Source organism: Emys orbicularis, chromosome 2 (genome assembly GCF_028017835.1).
Source record: "Emys orbicularis isolate rEmyOrb1 chromosome 2, rEmyOrb1.hap1, whole genome shotgun sequence".
In the NCBI taxonomy this organism is placed as follows: Eukaryota; Metazoa; Chordata; order Testudines; family Emydidae; genus Emys; species Emys orbicularis.
In genome coordinates, this window is record NC_088684.1 from 49,951,099 (window position 1) to 49,971,376 (window position 20,278).

The 20,278-nt window shown below is 41.9% G+C and overlaps 1 protein-coding gene across 2 annotated transcripts in view; it reads right to left on the bottom strand.

Annotated features, from left to right (window-relative positions):
* Positions 1-20,278, bottom strand: part of RALYL (RALY RNA binding protein like) — a 289,807-nt gene that overhangs the window by 60,758 nt on the left and 208,771 nt on the right. Inside the window, exon 3 of one of the 2 annotated variants that reach the window (XM_065398747.1) lies at positions 2,458-2,490. The exons of the other annotated variant lie outside the window; for it this stretch is intronic. Within the exon in view, the coding sequence (XP_065254819.1) occupies positions 2,458-2,490 (33 nt within the window). The remainder of the gene's footprint in view (positions 1-2,457; positions 2,491-20,278) is intronic. 2 annotated transcript variants of the gene reach the window in all.

Sequence of the window (20,278 nt, forward strand, 5' to 3'; positions counted from 1 at the left end):
GAAGTTGCACTCTGTAGTGCACATTGCTTCACTATGTAACAAGTCCTACAGCTACTGTTATTCTGAATAAGGCCTGATCTACACTAGGAAATTAGGTCAGAATAACTTTTCACTCAGGGGTGTGAACTGACCTAACCCCTGGTGTAGACAGCGATAGGTTGTTGGGGAATTCCCCCGTTGACATAGCTACCGTCTCTTGGGGAGGTGGATTACCTATGCTGACGGGAGAAGCCCTCCTGTCAGTGTAGGAAGTGTCTTCACTGAAACACTAAAACAGCACAGCTGCAGCGTTTTAACTGTAGACAAGCCCTAAGAGTGTCCTCACAGGGGCTTACGGTGCTTTAGAATCATAGAATCATAGACTTTAGGGTCAGAAGGGACCATTATGATCATCTAGTCTGACCTCCTGCACAACACAGGCCACAGAATCTCACCCACCCACTCCTGTACCAAACCCCTAACCTATGTCTGAGCTACTGAAGTCCTCAAATCATGGTTTAAAGACTTCAAGGTGCAGAGAATCCTCCAGCAAGTGACCCGGGCCCCATGCTGTAGAGGAAGGCGAAAAACCCCCAGGGCCTCTGCCAATCTGCCCTGGAGGAAAATTCCTTCCCGACCCCAAATACGGCGATCAGCTAAACCCTGAGCATGTGGGCAAGACTCACCAGCCAGACATCCAGGAAAGAATTCTCTGTAGTAACTCAAATCCCACCCCATCTAACATCCCATCGGGCATATTTACTGTTAATAGTCAAAGATCAATTAACTGCCAAAATTAGGCTATCCCATCATACCATCCCCTCCATAAACATATCAAGCTTAGTCTTGAAGCCAAATATGTCTTTTGCCCCCACTGCTCCCCTTGGAAGGCTGTTCCAGAACTTCACTCCTCTGATGGTTAGAAACCTTCGTCTAATTTCAAGTCTAAACTTCCTGATTTTATATTTTATAGTTTATAGTTTATATCCATTTGTTCTTGTGTCCACATTGGTACTGAGCTTAAATAATTCCTCTCCCTCCCTGGTATTTATTCCTCTGATATATTTATAGAGAGCAATTATATCTCTCCTCAGCCTTCTATATAATAATTAAATTATATGTCAAAAGTAAAAAAAGTTAAAAAAAGTGTGCAATTGATTCAAGATATGACCAAACAAATCTTAGTTATTTTATACGGCAGAAACAAAGAAAGATTAGGCATAACCTGGCATACACTGATGTGTGTAATTTTATTCATGCAACAATCCCATTTTCATCATTGAGACGACTCATATGCGTTCGGTTATTTGTGGACAGAAATGTTTGCAGAATCTGGTCCCTATTTTCACTACATTTTTCACTCCATAACTAACATGCTTCTTTTGTTTGCTTTTATTTTATATATACAGGTTATGGAGCATTTCTTGACTCCTTGGTTTTATACTATGGTTTGGAAGTTACAGATCATTTATGTGCTCAGATTAGCTCTTACCTGACTACTTTGCATCAGGACCCTTTGCCTATTGTATATATTCTTAGCAGTATACAATACTACAGTTTTGAGGACTGAGAAACAAGGAGAAAGCATGAGGGAATGAGAAGAGACCAAGAAGACAGAATTGGATAGAAAAAAAACAAGGACAGTGAAGTGGAAAGAAGAAAGAGAGAAAACAGTGCGTTAGAGTAGATTTAGAGAAAAGTGATACTGATACAGGGAAGACAGATGAAGAAGAGTGTAGCTGTGACTCAAACATACAATACTAATACTTACCTTACAAACGTAGGTGCATTTACCAAGTGAGTACTGTTTTCCAGAATACAACATATTTAAAAATAATGTTTTAAAACAGATGAATCAATTGCTTGAATTGACAAAGTATGAAAATTGGTGACAGTGCATGTGAGGTTACAAGTTTTATAAATGTTTTTAATACACATACCAATATAGACATGGTTCATAAGCTTGAAAAGATCTGATTTTATATTTCACAAATTTGAATGAAAAACAGCAATATTTACAAATAGTTTTATCAATTTATTTTTGCACTAGTAGGGACATTTTAAAAACAGCATGTTAATTGTATTAAAAATACTGTCAAAATTCATACTAAAATTAATAAAGAACTATTTGATAACATGAAATTCATATTAACTGGTAGAACAACATCAAGACAACTAGTACAACAGTTGTCTACAAGAGCATCATCTAACATATATGTAAAATTTCCTCTGTTCATTTCAGTTAATCAGAAAAACAAAATATTTTTGTCATGTTTGGGTAGAAGGAGAAATCAATGTCTGCTGACATTTACTGATTAAAATCTATGCTTTCCAAGCTTAGGTATAGTAATGAATGACTATTTACATGAGAGAACTTAACATTTCAACATTTTATATTTTATTGGGTCAAATGGGGTCAACAATATTGTATAATTGTTAAAAACATATAGATATAGATACATAAATAAACATACTCACCCAACAGACAGGAAAGGTTCCTTTGAATCAAGTCTGTTAAGTAAATAACAGATATTTAAAATATATATATATACACACACATATTACATTTTATAGCATTTAAATTATGGATTTAAAAGGCTCTAATGGATCTATTGCACTTTATATGGTGATAATGCACAATTTGGCAGTAATAGCAGAGCATCAAGGGTCTGATCCAACTCCCACTGAAATCAGTTACAAAACTCCCAATGACTTCAATTGGCAGAATGTTTAAAAAGCAGCAAACCTCAGGCCTGATCCAAACTAAACTCACTTCAGGGTGCATTTCACAGGAAGGCCACTTGACTTGATAAGCAGTGTAACAGGAGCATTTTCATCCGGGTCAGATGTTCCCCCTCCATGCTGCCTACTTCCATGTGAAGTCAAATTCTTTTTCTCCTATGTTCCAGTTCAGGAAGATACTTTACTACTAAAGTAAGTTCTGAATTTTAAGCTTAAAATTAAGCATATGTTTCAATATCTTCCTGAATCGAGGCATTGCATGCTATCTCCCTTGCCTTCCTGTTATGCCACGTATCATCCATTTTGTAGAATGTCATCACCCGCATGATAGTTTTGGTGTCCATAACATTAACCGGGTGTGAGGACCATTAGAACGTGAGTGAAGGGCCCTGTGTAGAGAGGTTAAAAGAAAAACTCTACAGACCTATTTTGAGAACTTAGGTGAAATATAAGTGGTACATAAACTACATGTAGGCCCTCTGTACATGGGTGAATTTCATTTGTAAGAGAGTACTACAAACAATAAAATATAAAAAAAAACCCTCTACTAAAATATTTGTCAGTGTCTTTTTAATAACAATGATAGCCAAAGAGAAATGGTGGCATGCCTCTGGAATTGAACACCTAAACTACTACAAAACCCCATACAAATCTAACCACACTAAACAAAAATACTACAAAATAATGTATTTCTAAAAATCTACTCTCTCCCCACCCCACAAATTTATTATGTAGATGATATAGTAAAGATTTATTCAAAACAAAATTAGGTTTAGTACAAACGTTTATAATAATCTAGCCAGAAGTTTGTTTTCAAAGATGTACTCATCATAGTGCATTCTAAAAGACAGTCAACTTCAAGTATTACGTTTACTTTTAATAATGTTCATCAACTTTTGCAAAGCATTTAATTCTCAGGAAGAGGTTTCTAAGATTACAGGGGGGAATGCTTAAGTGCCTGTCTTGCTTTTGACTGTTGGATGCAATATACTTGAAATATAGTTTCCTGGGACTGAAACCTGAGATTTTAATGTAATTTTTACCCATTTGCTTTAAGTAAATGCCAGAAACCCACCACAATATATTTTCTGTGCATGTTTCTCCCTTCTCTCTAGCACTTAAGAATAGAGACATCTGTCTCCATGGCAGCGTCTGCCCTTTTCAAGTCCCAGTGGGGTTGGGATCCATTGTAGAGGGAGGAGGAAGGGACTGGGTGGCCCTGTGTTGATGTGTTTGTGAGTGGATATATATCATACCCCTGGAAAGATACTACAGCCTAAGACTGCATTACCTTTACTGCAAAACTCCCTGGACAGTCACTAGTACCTGTCAAGTTCCATGCCAAGCTGACTGGAAACAGGATGGTCACTGCGGGCCTCCATATAGATGGCCATGGCTTCCTCCCAGATGATCCATATTTTGGGGGTGTGCCCTGTGGCTCTATCTGTAAGGTGCAAGTCCTGTTCCCATTATGAATAAAACAGATAGAAACTCTGTGATGATCCTTACAGAGTTTCCTTATCCCTTATCATCCCTCCAGTGGGTTTTACCACACAAGGGGGTGATCCAGCCCTCATAAGAATCTCATACAATTTGGCTTCTGATACTTTCTTCATAACAGTAAGATGAAAGAGAAAGCACATCTGTGGTTTTGTGCAGTCTTACAGCAACAATTTTGTCATGAGGAGAGCTCTGGTGTTCTGATGAAGGACATAATCTGGTGGGTATAATACATAAAGGAAATGTTTGAGGTAACACTTTCTGGATAAAATACTGCAATTAAAAATCTATTTGAAATTCATTCTCAAGATGGAATTCAATTTGCTTTAACTGTGCTGGCCTAAGTTTGACCCCCTCTATATATTTGACTAAATGCTTTTAGATAATATGCAGCATTATTTTAAATTAGTTCAAGTGTTCCAGGTAATAAGGGAATACAATCATCCATTGGCCTTTTATTTTAAATGGTAATTCAATGCATACCAAATTAATATAAAGGATCTAAAACTGAAACACCATGTAAAAGAATATACTACATCTCCTTTAGTGGCAGTATTTATCTAGCCATGTTATCAATTATTACTTCCTTCCCAGCGACTCAGTACCCAAAATTCCTCAGAGTTTTAAAGCATTCTTATATAACTAAGAGTGACACATCCTAAAAGGTAATCCTATGTGGTTGCAGAAGAAGTTGGGATATTTCTTCAGCAGACAAACTATTAGAAGAGGAATGTTTGCTCTTAAGAAGAAAAAAAAGGATCAAAACCTAAAAGAATGCAGGAATACTAGATCTGAAATAAATAAATAAATAATATTTTAAAAATAATGCAGTAATAGTAATGACACAGTGAAATGATATATTTTATAACCTATGATATGTTGCTATTTATAAAATCTGGGTGCTAGAACCGTTCTGATTTGCAATGTTTTTATCACCCATAACTTGCAGTGCTCATGGGGGAAAAAAATATTATGAATGGGAATCTCAACAGCACATATACACTTTTTTAACACTTTGCATGATTCTTGGCCTATTTTCAGTTGGCCTAGTGACACAACTAACTTGATCCCATGTGCATCCAATGATACCTTTGTCATGCAGTAGATGTACTATTTCTCCAAAATTTCTAAAAAAATCATACACATTATACTATAAAAACTAGAATAATGCAATATATGTCAACAGTCTCTACAACAACTATCTCTACAACCTGTCAACAAATCATACATAGGGGACTGGAAAAGCCTGAGGTATACTCTAAACCTTTAACCTTAGCATAATTGTTCTAGTTAAGATTACAGGCAAAGATGCCTTTTTATATCTGGGACACAACCCAACATACATAAATCAATTTCATTTCAGGCTAAACCATCCCCTCTCTCCTTCCCAAAATCTATTTACAGGAAATTTGGATACATCATTGACAACATCATTATTGTACATAGGCAAATCGATTTCAGCTAAGTGGTCCTCTAAGATAACTCATTTGGAATCAATATATGCTTACTGCTGATGATTCAACATTCATAGCTAAGGAGTGGACAAAAAACACTAATGTTGTATTTCTGTTTGCTACCTTATTCTGTTACCTCAAGTGTGACAAAACAGTCTACTCTGGACCAAACAAAGCAAAGTTCAGAAACTAAGACCAAGATTTCCAAAAATTACTCCTGATTTTGTACGTCAAACTTGAGAATAAATTTCAGAGGGTAGGTAACTGAGCACTTTCTGAAAATAAGGCTCCCTTCAGGTGTACTGTCTCAGGAAATGGAGTTTGACTGTATTGTTGATGTCAGCTTGTCTGGATTTACAGCCTGAACATACTGATTCCATTATATCTAGCACCAACAGCTACATTGGCATACACAGCTTTCTGCTGCTTTAGTAGAGTCTGTTATGTCCTTGAGGTGGCCAAAAGGCTTCTAAAAGACTTTTCATGCTACTGCTATAGAACGTCTAGCAATACAGGAAGTAGTATAGCACAAAGAGAACATAAAACTATACAAGAGCTTCTTCCAAAACCATGGAGGATACTCTAAAAGACATCATTCAGAAGAGCATACTTACACTTACATCATATTCCAACTGGGACCCTGACTTTGCAAATAATGATATGCAAATTGGCCAAGAGAAGGCTAAAAACTCTTTGAAATGGGCGACCCTCATTACCACTACAAAAGTGATTTTTCCTCCCTTGGTATTCTACTGTTAATTGAATTATCTTGTTTGACTGACCCCCTCACTTGGTAAGGCAACTCCCATCTTTCCATGTACTATGTATATATACCTGCTACTGTATTTTCCACTCCATGCATCTGATGAAGTGGGTTCTAGCCCACAAAAGCTTATGCCCAAATAAATGTGTTAGTCTCTAAGGTGCCACAAGGACTCCTCATTGTTTTTGCTAAAAATGTATGTCACTTGCTGATATAGGGTGGCTATTGATGTGCAAAACCAGGCAAATGGCTCTTAGGTCAGTGATATGCAATATAGGGTTTGAACTTAGTTCTTCCTCCTCCTCTTCCTTTTGCTTTAGGGCAATTTCAACAGTACTATGATCTGGAGGATCTGAATAGTTAATTCCTCTGATAGGAATCTAACAGTTCAACTTTATATGCTAGTAATGTAAGAAAGTTTTGCAAGTTGAAAAGCATTTTGAAGTTCAGTCACTTCATGGATTGGCTGTGTAGTTTTATGGTATATTTCTTATGATCGATTTGGTTGACTTATTTACATGTCAAACAGATCTTCCTTTGCACCGAGTCTGTTTTAGAAGCAGAGATTTAACAAAAATACATGTTAAATCACAGAAAATTGAGCTTTGCAACTATTGTTGTTTGATCATCGATGTCCCATTAAGTTGATGGTTGATGGCCAAGGACAAGATACCACAAGCATAAGAACATAAGAATGGCCATACTGGATCAGACCAAAGGTCCATCTAGCCCAGTATCCTGTCTTCTGACAGTGATCAATGCCAGGTGCCCCAGAGGGAATGAACAGAACAGGTAATCATTTCAATTTGAATTTTATTATCATTTTAAAATTATTTTTATTATTTTACATTATTTCATGTGGATATTGCACTACTAGTAGTGACATGTCATAATGTAAAATAATATAAAAAGATTTTAAAAACAGAAATTAAATTTCAAACTGAAAAACTAGAATTCTAAACTGAAATTCTGAAATTTTCCAAAATGAAAATTTTCTGAAATGGAAATATTTCAGAAGTTCTGTTTCACAGGACACTTTGAAAACAGTATTTTTTTTCTTTCCCCTTATTTCTATTTGGAACAAAAACAAATTTCAAAAAGTCAATATTTCCTACAAAATGGAAATTCCAATTTTCAACCAGCTCTAGTTACCCCTCAAATGACCACTCAGAATATATTTTGAATTAGTGCACCATTCATGGTTACTGGATTCTGGACCTGAGAAATCTTCCCAATGAAAGTTTTGTGAAATCTGATACTTTTCTTCAAAAAGTTTTATTTTTGACAAATCAGCATTTTCTGATAAAAAATCTTAATTGAAAAATTCCTGACCAGCCCTATTCTGGAAGGTTTTACATTCTCCCGTGGTTCCCATAAACAGCATTATAATGTTGGCAATTTGTATTATAGAGCATTTTCATATTCCTTGAAGCATTAACTACTGGTCTGTACCATAAGCAGAATACTGGACTAACTGCATTCAAGTTGTGATCTAGCATGGCTATTTAAGTTTTCAGGATGAAGATGAAAGGGGTACATGGAATGTTTGGCAGTCACAACATTTTTTACCAACATGTTAAATAATTTTAAAATCTTTCCCTTGGTGCTATGGGTAAAACTCTTGAAGAATTAAAGAATTAAATAAGTGCAGCATTTTATCTCTGTTCATTTTTCTCTGTGCTTTGTGCCATTAGGTGGTGACAGCTGTTTTAAAACAACAAAGAAATGAAGCATAATATTCTTTTCCTCATTAGCATAATAGAACAAATATTTTATTTGAATTTACACAAATCAAACATAAAAAAGCACCTTTTCGGGGATCTGGGCAACTTTGCCATATACTGAAAATACAAATGCTAATGCAAACTAAAGTAAGCCAAACAGCTTCCCTAAAACATGAAAGAAAACAGAAACCAAAACCTTCCAGCCCCCAAATACCATCCCTCAATGCAACTCCTCCTTCTCCAAATGAAAAGTGCTTTGCAATAGATCTGGGGTTGCTTTTTTAAAAAAGCACCTGAGTGGTTTAGGAGCCTAATTCCATTTTCAAAAGTAACATAGGCACTTAGGAGTCAAAGTCCCATTGAAAGTGGATGCTACGTCTCTTGGGTGCTTTTCAAAAGTTTACCCTGGGGATATTTCAGACCAAAGGTCCTATCTAATAATATAACTCTGGATGCTCTTATTGTCCATATTAATGTCTTTTTTGTTACTGAAGCCTGCTAAGACTTTTGGACTCAATCGTAACTTGTAGTTTGAGTTCCACAGGTTAAGTATGTGTGTTGTGAATTATTAAAGCAAGATAGGAGCAATGAGTCCATCAGAGGCCAGAAGTTTTACATCTATCGTAGTTTGAGATGAAGGGGCACATATTAGGACCAATATATTTAGGCTTGGCAGAATTCTATTTTTATTTTTTACAATTTTGACAGATAGTATCTCTGTTTATTTTTTTAAAATTTTCAATCAATTTAAATTTTAACAGTTGCATGAAAATGTTGGAGTATGTGTGTGATGGGTAACAAAGGCCACACCGGAGAACAACAGATTAAAGCTCTAGGCCCAAGTTGCCTTGCCCTGCCACACCTGCAAACAGATGTTTACCAACATTTAGTGATTAAAAACTTAATCCTTCCAACCCTACATATATTCAGCAAAGGCAAATGTATATATTTTGCATACACAGGGCTACTTTTATCCAAAGTTTAATTCTCATTGATGCCAGTGGAATTAGATAATGGAAGCATTTGACCCATAGGCTGGTAATGAACTGTCACCTAAAGGAAGTGGTTGTCCTTCTAATGGCCAGTGCCATTGCGACCTTCCATTTGTCAGTACAACCAAGGGTTAAAAGTGCACATTTTTAACAGTGAGGGTAATGCACCACAAGGGAATAACTTACCTAGGGGTGTAGTGGATTCTCCATCACTTGAGGTCTTTAAATCTTTCTACAAGATATGTTATAAATCAAACAGAAGTTATGGGCTTGATGCAGAAATTACTGGGTGAGGTTCTATGGCCTGTGTTATACAGGAGATCAGGAAAGATGATCATAGTGGTCCTTTTTGACCTTAAAATGGAGGGGACGTACAGTTCTTCCTTCTGTTTTGGGCTTGGAAGAGCAGTTCTGGCCCTACATCTCCCCTTCCTCTTTGGCCACTTCAGTGAGGGCTCCACTTCCTGTTTCAACCTACTTTAACTATGAAGTGCAACTAATGTGTTCCAAAGAAGGATTTTGGGATAGGGATGGGTGGGACAGGAGTAATTATGTGAGGAACGCTGAACTTGAGGTCACATGTGTTATTGCACTTTAGATAACACAAGATGGCAGATGCTTCATCTTACATGGAAATGAGTTGTTGTCTTAGGTTCTGCCACTTGTTCACTGTGATTTTTTTTTTAAATCTTCTGCCCTGTTGAACTATATCGACAATGAAAGATGCACTTTGATAATTTTTTAGAGCCTTTCTGTCTAAAAAATCATAATTGATTCAGTATATTAAATAATGTTCACAACCAACCTGGCACATTTTAGTTGTGAACTATTTATTGATTTAAAAAAAAAATAAACCTGTTTATTTCTAGATAAATTTTAAAATAATAAAATTATCCTTTCACTGCCAGATTCTTTTTACACAGATTATTAGTATTTCCAGGATGTGATTATGGTAAATTGCCATCTAGTCTTTGACTGATGAGGAGTAATAAATTATATTTTTACCCATATCATCTGATTCCTGACATATAAAAATAAATTATTTAAAAGAAATAATACGTAGGTTGTTTTCTTCCTAGAGCACAAGCTGGGATCAATTTTTTACCTCAGTTCTTAGGAGAAATCTTGCCAACAAGAGAATAATCTTACATTATATCTTACATTGTCAAGTCTCAAGCTCAGACTGACTTTTCAGTGATGGTGAATACAGTGATAGAGAGCACTAGAGATTGATAATGGCCTAGTTATGTCCTACAGGGGAAAGCAAACAACATCCTAATTTTCTCTATTAAAAAATCCCCATTTGTTGCAGCCACCATGCTAAGAGACAAATGAGAAGATGTAGGTAGGCCCTTCCCACTTTAGAGTTTTGAAGATAAAAGGCAGAGAGATGGGTGAATACATAACATTCTTCAAATAATCCATTATGAAAAGGACAGGTCATTCTCTGAAAAACACTCCTGGTGAACATACATGCCTATGATAAGCCAACCTATACAGCTGGGTGAATAATTGAAAAAATATCACAACATTCACTGACTAAATTATTCAACAAATGTTTTTTGACCAGGTCTGTCTGGCTGCCTATCTGAGGGTTTTCTATAGGACTCCTTTTTGTGGTAACTAAGCACTTAAAGCAGGACCAAGTTTCTAAAACAGATATTACATATTGGACACAGTGTAGAGTGCGCAGTATTCATTTAATGTACCTTGTCAGGCAACGTTTTGAACTGGATGTAGTGTACTGGGTTTTAGAGGTCAGCACAGGATAAAGCCTGTTATGTGTCCTTTTTAGCATCTCCTGTCACTTTGTATAAATGTACGTTTGTGACAGATACACCTCTACCCCGATATAACGCGACCCGATATAACACGAATTCGGATATAACGTGGTAAAGCAGTGCTCCAGGGGGGCGAGGCTACGCACTCCAGTGGATCAAAGCAAATTCGATATAACGTGGTTTCACCTATAACACGGTAAGATTTTTTGGCTCCCGAGCACAGCGTTATATCATGGTTTTGACAAATCAACAATGTATAACTTGTCTTGTTGGACAGAAGGGTGGGCTTTTGGTATAACAAAAGGAAGGCATTTTCTGTAAAGGAAGAAGGGGATTAGCTAACCCTTGTGTCTCCTTGACCTGAATATTTGGCATGTAGAAAGGCTAAAAACAAAAAAGATCTGGGTAACATTTTAACAAAAATGTAACATTTTTGGATAGGTAGAACAAAACATAACTTATGCTCAAAAGTTACCTAGCAGAGCTTTTTGTACTATTAGACTAGGGGAGTATATTTTGTACCTGGCCTTTAATGTTATTTCCTTTATATACCTATACATTATCAGTAACATTTGCTTTTATTTAAGACAACCTGAACTAGGAGATGGATTCTTTTAGGTGAAGATGAGCATTGACAAGTGCCTCAGAGAAAAACAGAGCTCTGCACTCAGGGAAGGCAAGCTCAGATTTTATGGGTGATGGTCTGGTTGCATGGGCATGGTTGAAGGAGGATTGCGAGCCATCCACCTTAAACTGACAGAAAGGAGTATTAATAAAGTCAGTGTCACTGGGGAGACACAAAGAGCCTAAACTGAATTTGCTCTGCATACCACAAATGTATAGTATTCTGCTACCCATGGCAAAACTTGTCCCAAGCTCTATTACAAAAGGCATTCATTTCCCCTTAGGGCATTCTTTTCTTTCTGAAGATGACACCCTCAACTTCAATTCTAATCACCTTTCTGTAAATAGAAAATTGGTTCATTTCAGTGTTCTCATTCTTGTAGTGAAAGGAAGCAAACTCTAGAGGAAAAAAGGCAATCCCGTGCCACTGCTGTCATTTTCAATCTGCTTATCTTGTCTTCTAATAGTTGCTAAATCCTGCAAAAAATTAGCTCCCCATCAACAGTATCAGTGTGGGAATAAATATACTCAGCCATCTTTCTTAGGATTCTGTCTCTTGACCACTTCAATCATTTTTTGAAGAAAGTGGACATCCATTGACCACCTGAATCAGAGTATGACAAAGTCAACAAGCACTTGTCTAAAAAATTCTGGAATGAGTTAATCAGAGTAGGCTGAAGAAAATAGTGGTGTCTGAGCTAATGCAAACAATCAGTACTACCTTGTTGCATGCCTGTTTATAGTCACAGATTGATAAAGGTTAATGCCTACATGCCTTTTGAGAATCCCCAGGGTAGAGGGTTAATCTTTCTTTCCCTCAGTGATACTGTGACAGATGCTATGGACCCATGGAATATTCAAACACTATTTTTTATCCATTTTATAAATGTTATATGTATCCTTATGGGTTAGTGGCTGTATTCCTGATTCACTGGGGGTTTAGGGGTCACAGGGTTTCCTGCTGGAACTAAAATCACTGCAAATCCCAAGGCAGCTAACAAGTGTGGAGAAGTCTCATAACCTGGGGGAAATGGCATATACTAGTTTGGTCTGATTGAAGAAACCCAGCAAATAAAGAATTGAAAATTGTATATACTGACCATTGTGATGTTTGGAGAGAGGTCACTCTCCCCTGAGAGTTTTATATTAAACTCTCATGGAACTATGACCAAGAGAGTTAGACCTTATGGATAGAGCCTGCAGTACTTGAGAACCTGCCAAGGTTCCACGTGGAAGATCGGACACTCCTGGTAAGCTAGACACATGTATAAGCTATTGATGGTTTTCAAGACATGCTTTCTCTGTAATGCTTTTGTTCTGAATAAGTGGTATTTTGCTTCATGTGAGCTGGCTAGTCACTAGTTAACCCTGCCATTGCTCCTGAGAGAACAGGACTGCTGCTGCTGAACTAAAGTCAAACCTGCTGAGATAAACATAATGACTTACAGCAAGGGTGGGCAAACTACAGCCTGTTGGTCGGATCCGGCCTGCAAGCTGTTTTAAGCTAGCCCATGAGGTCCCGCTGGGGCGATGGGTCGTGGGCCGCACCACACGGCTCGGTCCTGCTCCGGCGCTCCAGCTGTGGCTCTGGAGCGCCGGAGCAGGACCGAGCCGTGTGGTGCAGCTGTGGCTCTGGGGCGGGGGCTGCACCACGCCCAGGGCCGGCTCCAGGCACCAGCTGAGCAAGCTCGTGCTTGGGGCGGCAGATTCTAAGGGGCGGCATTCCCTCCAATGCTTTTTTTTTTTTTTGCGTTTTGCTGCTCTGGCCGCACCGCAGGTTTTTTTTCTTTTTGGTTTGCTGCTCCAGCTGCCCTGTAGGCAGCGGCAGCGCGGAGGAGGGGAGCACCCTGCTGGGAGCGCCCTGCTGGGAGCGGGCTGCGCACGCCGTCTGCCCCAGCCGGTGCCAGGTCTGCAGCAAGCCCGGCAGGGCAGCCCACGTCCTTCCCTCCCCACCAACTGGAGCAGTGCAGAGCCCTCCCGACAGGCGGCGCGGTGGAAGGGGCCGCGTTGTGGGAGGAGTCGCATGGCGAGCGCCCCGCTGAAGGAAGCCATAGCCACCCCCCTTCTCTCTCTCCCCCGCTCCCTCAGCCTCCCCCCCCCGCTAGCCGGGGCGCACACTCCGCTGCCCAGGGCACGTCTGCAGCACAGGGAGTCCCCCTGCACCCTGGCTCCAGCCGCCCCACATGGGTTTTTTTTTTTTTTTTTGCTTCGCCGCTCCGGCCGCCCTGCAGGTTTTTTTTTGCTTGGGGTGGCAAAAAAGCCCCTGACCACACCACTCCCGGAAGCTGTGGCATGGCCCCGCTCCGATAGTCGGGGGCTGCTCCACGCATAGAAGCCAGAGAAGGGACATGCCACTGCTTCCGGGAGCCGCTTGAGGTAAGCGCTGCTCAGAGTCTGCACCCCTGAGCCTCTCCCCATGCCCCAACTCCCTTCCCCAGCCCTGATTCCCCTCCCACCCGCCGAACCCCTCGATCCCAGCATGGAGCACCCTCCTGCACCCTAAACCTCTCATCCCCAGCCCCACCCCAAAGCCTGCACCTCCATCCGGAACCTGCACACCTTCCCACACCCCTGCCCCAGCCCTGTTCCTCCCTCTGAACCCCTCAGTCCCAGCCCAGAGCATCCTCCTACACCCCAAACTCCTCGTCCCCAGCCCCACCCCAGAACCCACACCCCAACCAGAGCCCTCTCCCCAACCCCAATTTTGTGAGCATTCATGGCCCGCCATGCAATTTCTATTCCCTGATGTGGCCCTCAGGCCAAAAAGTTTGCCCACCCCTGAATTACAGGCATCTGTGGCCTAAATTCCTGGTCTGCAGAGGATTGCAGGATCCTGCCCCTAGAAAGGTGATGGCTAGAGACCTGAAACCTAAGTGGGGTGCCCTCAAGCAGGCATGAAGGGGTCAGAAGGTTGTAGCCCTGAGGATTAATCTGCTTGTTTGTATAAATATATCTTTTCTTACAAATTTGAGTATTTGATGTAATAGGCTTATAGATTTATATTAAAAATAAGTTTGGCTGTAATGCAAGAGACCTACAGGCCAAAACCCTGTATTTTAAGCTAAGGCAAAGTTAGCACATTTTGGGACCCTTACCCAGAAAAGTAATAATAGACAAAACACCCACACAGGTGTCTAGAGACTTTTTGCCTAAACCAATGAACAATGGAGGATGGCAAAAGGGGATTTTTCAAAGTGGTATGACAAATGTAACAAGTACACCACAAATGCGTACTTACCTGTCATCCGCACGCACATACATATTAGCCTATGGGGTAAGTGTACCCGAACATTTCTGTGGGGGAAGGATGAAATTTGGGCATAAGAGGAAGGATTTCTGACCAATGCCCTATAAAAAGGTGAGGCATCTCACCATTAGTAAGGCAACCTACCTACTCCTCTGTACTCTTCATTGCCTCCACCTTCAACAACGTATCAATGCTACTCATCTATGATGGCTATTAACTATTAATAGGCCGTACTTTATTTCTTTTCAAACTTTAAGTTTTAAGGTAACTAGGCTAAGCTTGCGTTTATTTCAGTTCAAGGTTTATTAAGTTAAGTTAGATAGTAAACAACTATGCATTTGGCTTCCTCTGCCAGAGGTGTGAAAATGGAACCGCCAAAGGCATTGTCCCTTATCTTATAACACCAGGTTATTAAAACAGAGTGTGAGTATTAACCACGTTTGCAGCTCATAATATTGTATTATCATATGTATCTCTTGAATAACAGTAATACAAGTGTAACTCTGTAACAAACTGTTTTACCATTTGCTTACTATTTCATTGATTTTAATAAAAGGTCTTTATGACTATATCTGTTTCAGTGTAAGCTTCCTGTCATACCCCCAAAGGTCCTTTTATAAACTCTGTGAAGCCTGATTCAGGACGAATTTTATCTTCTGATCAAACAAATTGCCAAGCCTAAATCCATACTAACTAATATCCATAATAATAATTATTAATATTATTAATTAAAATTAATTAAATAAAATTAAATTAAGTGGATACATTAAACCAACATTACTAACACACCCCAAATCAGGCTACAAGGTGTAGTTACCTCAGCAACTGTGACAGACACTACCAGTAAAATAACTGGTGACGTGCTACACTGTCAAAATATGATTCATGTTTTCATGCTATGCCCTTGAATAATCTCACTTTGTAGGACTGGATTAAATAATACATACATTTTGACACCAGTAGATATTTTTAAACTGTTCATTTCCCAGAAGCCCTATAACCACATCACTCATCTTTATGAATCCATTTCTTACATCTGTTAGTAAATATTAATAGTTTATAATTCTTTTTATATTAAACTCTCAGGATTTCTTGACCAGACATCCCTGAGTCTTTTCTGTGTTAGCCAGAGATGCTGGCTAAACTCTAACGTTAAAGATGATTTTATTCTGGAGAAATTAATGTCTTTGTCCTAGTAGGCCTGTACTTTATTATCCACCCTATTTTACTCTGAACTTTAGCTGAACCTAGTGTGTTATCAATAAACTGAATTTTAGTTGGACCGTAGTGTGTTATTAAATAATGGATTTTGTGATCGACTGAACCCCTGTATTCAAACCCTACACACTGTTGTAATAATCTTTCTACAAAATGTGCCTTGTGAGGTATCATTTGAAAACTAATAATGACTAGTCAATAATATCATGGTGAAATGTGTAGAGCAACATTATATGTAAAGTTATAAACATTAAGTGAAATTAGGTCTGAAATATGTTTACCAGACAAGTATGGGTAAACTAGTTTCCCAAAGGCAAAGGACAAGCTGACAGCTCTAGCCAGATGTCATCACCGATGATGGACAATCACCTATCAAATGGCCATTCTTTGGCAAGGGAGGGGGGTGGGAACAAAGAGATCTGCATCTTAGCAAACAATAGCATGAAAGCTCTTTCACCATGAGACTCCACGACTCCACCCCCAGAGCGGGAATGAACTTTATCTAGGGCAGTGGCTCTCAACCTTTCCAGACTACCGTACCCCTTTCAGGAGTCTGATTTGTTTTGTATACCTCCAAGTTTCACCTCACTTAAAAACTACTTGCTTACAAAATCAGACCTAAAAATACAAACGTGTCACAGCACACCATTAGTGAAAAATTGCTTACTTTCTCATTTTACCATATAATTATAAAATAAATTGATTGGAATATAAATATTGTACTTACATTTGTGTATAGTAGTATATAGAGCAGTATAAACAAGTCATTGTATAAAATTTTAGTTTGTACTGACTTTGCTATTGCTTTTTATGTAGACTATTGTAAAACTAGGCAAATACCTAGATGAGTTGATGTACCCACTGGAATACCTCTGCATACCCAAGGGGTACACGTACCCTGGTTGAGAACCACTGATCTAGGGGGTAACCTTCAGGAAAATGCAGTTCCAAAGGGGGGATTGGACTATAAAGTGAGGGGCAAAAACAACCCATTCACGTCTCGCTCTTTCAACTAAGACGACAAAAGAAACCAGCCCATTTGACTTTGGGAGTGATCCTGGCCTGAAATTTGGTCAGCCCTGTTGCTGGGAGCATGTAGTAAGAATTTTATCTTGAAACATCTAGTTGCTAAGTTTAGGACTAGAAAATGTTTTCTTTTTATTTCTCTTTAACTATTTCTAACTTTAATGCCTTATACTTGTACTCACTTAAAATCTCTCTTTGTAGTTAAATAAACTTGTTGTATTCTTTAATCAAAACTAATCCAGTGTTGTGGTTAAACTAGACTGTGTGGCTAACACCATTTATGGTAGCCAACTGTTGTATATTGATCCACTAACAAATCTGGATTGTCCAGGAGAGGATTGAGGAGTGCAGAACACACATTTTGGGGGAAAATCTAGGACTGAGAGTGTGTTGGGGTCACCCTGTAAGTGTAACCCAGGCTGGTGGAAGCCAGAGTGTGACTGATGTGTAGCTGGCAGGCTGCAGCTATACACAGACACTCAGGGTGTGAACTGCATGCTGAAAAACTATGTGTGAGCAGCCCAGGTGGGAGCTACGGCAGCAAAGCATGGGAGGCACCCCAGTTTGCAGGGTAGTGGTGACCCAGCCCCTCACTGGTCTGGATTTAGGGTGACCAGACGTCCCGATTTTGATGGGACAGTCCCGATTTTAGGGGACTTGTCCCGCATCCCGACCTTACATTGGTCGGGACGCACTTTGTCCCGATATCCGGGGGACCGCGGCAAGCCGGCGCCACTCACTTATTCTTCCGGGGCCCCTGGGGCAGCACTGCACAGCTGAGCTCCCAGCTGGCGTCTGCCTGCTGGCCGGTAGGAACCTGCAGAATGCAGCAGCAGCCCGAGGCACACACAGAGGTGAGGCAGGCAGTGAGGAATTCTCCGCAGCTCGGCTGCATGCTGGGGGGGGCGTGGCTTGTAGACGCCGGCAGTGGGCAGAGAGACTGAGTCCCCCCCGCCCCCCTCGACGTGACCCAACCCGACCCGCCAGTGACGCGACCCCCCTAGGCTAGGAGCCAGAGTGGGACCTGCCTGCTGGATGCTTCCTGGGAGCTGCTCCAGGTAAGCACTGCTGGGCTCACCTGGCCCCCTGGCAGGTCCCTCTGGGGGGGGCTCCCCTCAGACCCACTGCCCTCAGCCCCCACCCTGACCCTGTTCCCTCAGCCTCCCCCACAGTCCCTCCCCTCCCCCACATCATCTCACCCTACCCACTGCCCTCAGCCCCCACCCTGACCCTGTTCTCTCAGCCTCCCCCACAGTCCCCCCTGTGCCCCCCACCCTCAATCCACTGCCCTCAGCCCCCCGACCCTGTTCCCTCTGCCTCCCCCACAGTCCCTCCCCTCCCCCCGATCATCTCACCCAACTCACTGCCCTCAGCCCCCACCCTGACCCTGTTCCCTCAGCCTCCCCCGCAGTGTCCCCCTTGTGCCCCCCACCCTCAATCCACTGCCCTCAGCCCCCCGACCCTGTTCCCTCTGCCTCCCCCACAGTCCCTCCCCTCCCCCCGATCATCTCACCCGACTCACTGCCCTCAGCCCCCACCCTGACCCTGTTCCCTCAGCCTCCCCCGCAGTGTTCCCCCTGTGCCCCCCCACCCTCAATCCACTGCCCTCAGTCCCCCTGACCCTGTTCCCTCTGCCTCCCCCACAGTCCCCCCTGTGCCTCCCACCCTCAATCCACTGCCCTCAGCCCCCGACCCTGTTCCCTCTGCCTCCCCCACAGTCCCTCCCCTCCCCCCGATCATCTCACCCGACTCACTGCCCTCAGCCCCCACCCTGACCCTGTTCCCTCAGCCTCCCCCGCAGTGTCCCCCTTGTGCCCCCCACCCTCAATCCACTGCCCTCAGTCCCTGCCCCTGTTCCAACAGCCTCCCCCACAGTCCCTCCCCTCCCCTCCCCCCGATCATCTCACCCTGCATGGATGTGGAAATCTGTCCCGGATTCCAGGCTGTCGTTAGCCCCTGGGGCAAAAGATCAGCAGAGGTTTCCAAAGGGAAGTTTGCAGCCTTTGCTCAGACCCAAACATTTTCACTTAAAAAAATAAATAAATAAATACCCAAACCCATCCTGACACCCATCTGCTCTGTCCAGATTTGCTGTTATCCCTATTGAGGCCAAAGTGGTTTGAAAAATTAAAAATCCTTGACACCATTGTGTTGCTTCCCCCTGTGTTGCTCGTTAATCTGATGGACCTGCCGATAATGAATAAAGATGAATGCCCTGGGAGCAATGTGTCAGGCAGACAGTTTGTGAAGTAGGAATGTGAATGCTGAAGCCCTCACAAAATGCAGAGGCTTTTCTTAACCTGAGAACTGAAAAAGAGCCAGATACCCTGCATGGGTTTGAAAGTGACAAGAGCCTAGCGACTGACCAGAGCAGCATCAGGTTTGAAGTGAGGAGGAGGGTCTGTGTCATGAAGTCTGCATTTCCACTGAGGGCTCTTCCATCGCCAGGGTAGCGCTGGTGCAGGTCTGCCGCCCGGCACAGCAATGCTGAGAGGTGCCAGTGTAGACCCAACCCACTGCCCTCAGCCCCCACCCTGTTCCCTCAGCCTCCCCCGCAGTCCCCCCTGTACCTCCCACCCCGAACCCACTGCCCTCAGTCCCTGCCCTACCCCAAATCTCTTCTTCAGCCTCTCCAGTCATCCCACCCCCATCGCTCCCCCTGCTGTCCCACCCCCTCAACTTCCCCCCATTCCAGTCCTGCTCCCCTCTGTCTCATCCCCTCCAGACCCTGTCCCTCTCCCCAACCCTCCCCAGCCCAGCCCCATTGTCTCCCCCGCCCCGCCCCACTCTACACAACTCTCTACCCTGTCCCATTCATGCTCCCCTCAGCCCCTACCCTGCTCCCCCCATCCCAGTCCTGTCCCATCCCCCTCAGCCCCCCTGACTCCCCCAGTCCCAGTCCTGTCCCCCTCGGTTTCTCCACCCTGCTTCCCCTGGTCCATCCCCACACACCCACCGACTTCCTCGACCTCCCTCCACCCAATCCCACTGCCTGGACTCACCCCCGTCCCACTCAGGACATGCAGGAAAAAGAAGCAATGGGCTTAAATTGTAGCAAGGGAGATTTAGGTTAGACATCAGGAAAAACTTCCTAACTGTAAAGGTAGTTAAGCACTGGACAAATTACCTAGAGAGGTTATGGAATAGCAGTCATTGGAGTTTTTTAAGAGGTTAGACAAACACCTGTCAAGGATGGTCTAGTGTTGTTATTACTCAGTCCTGCCTCAG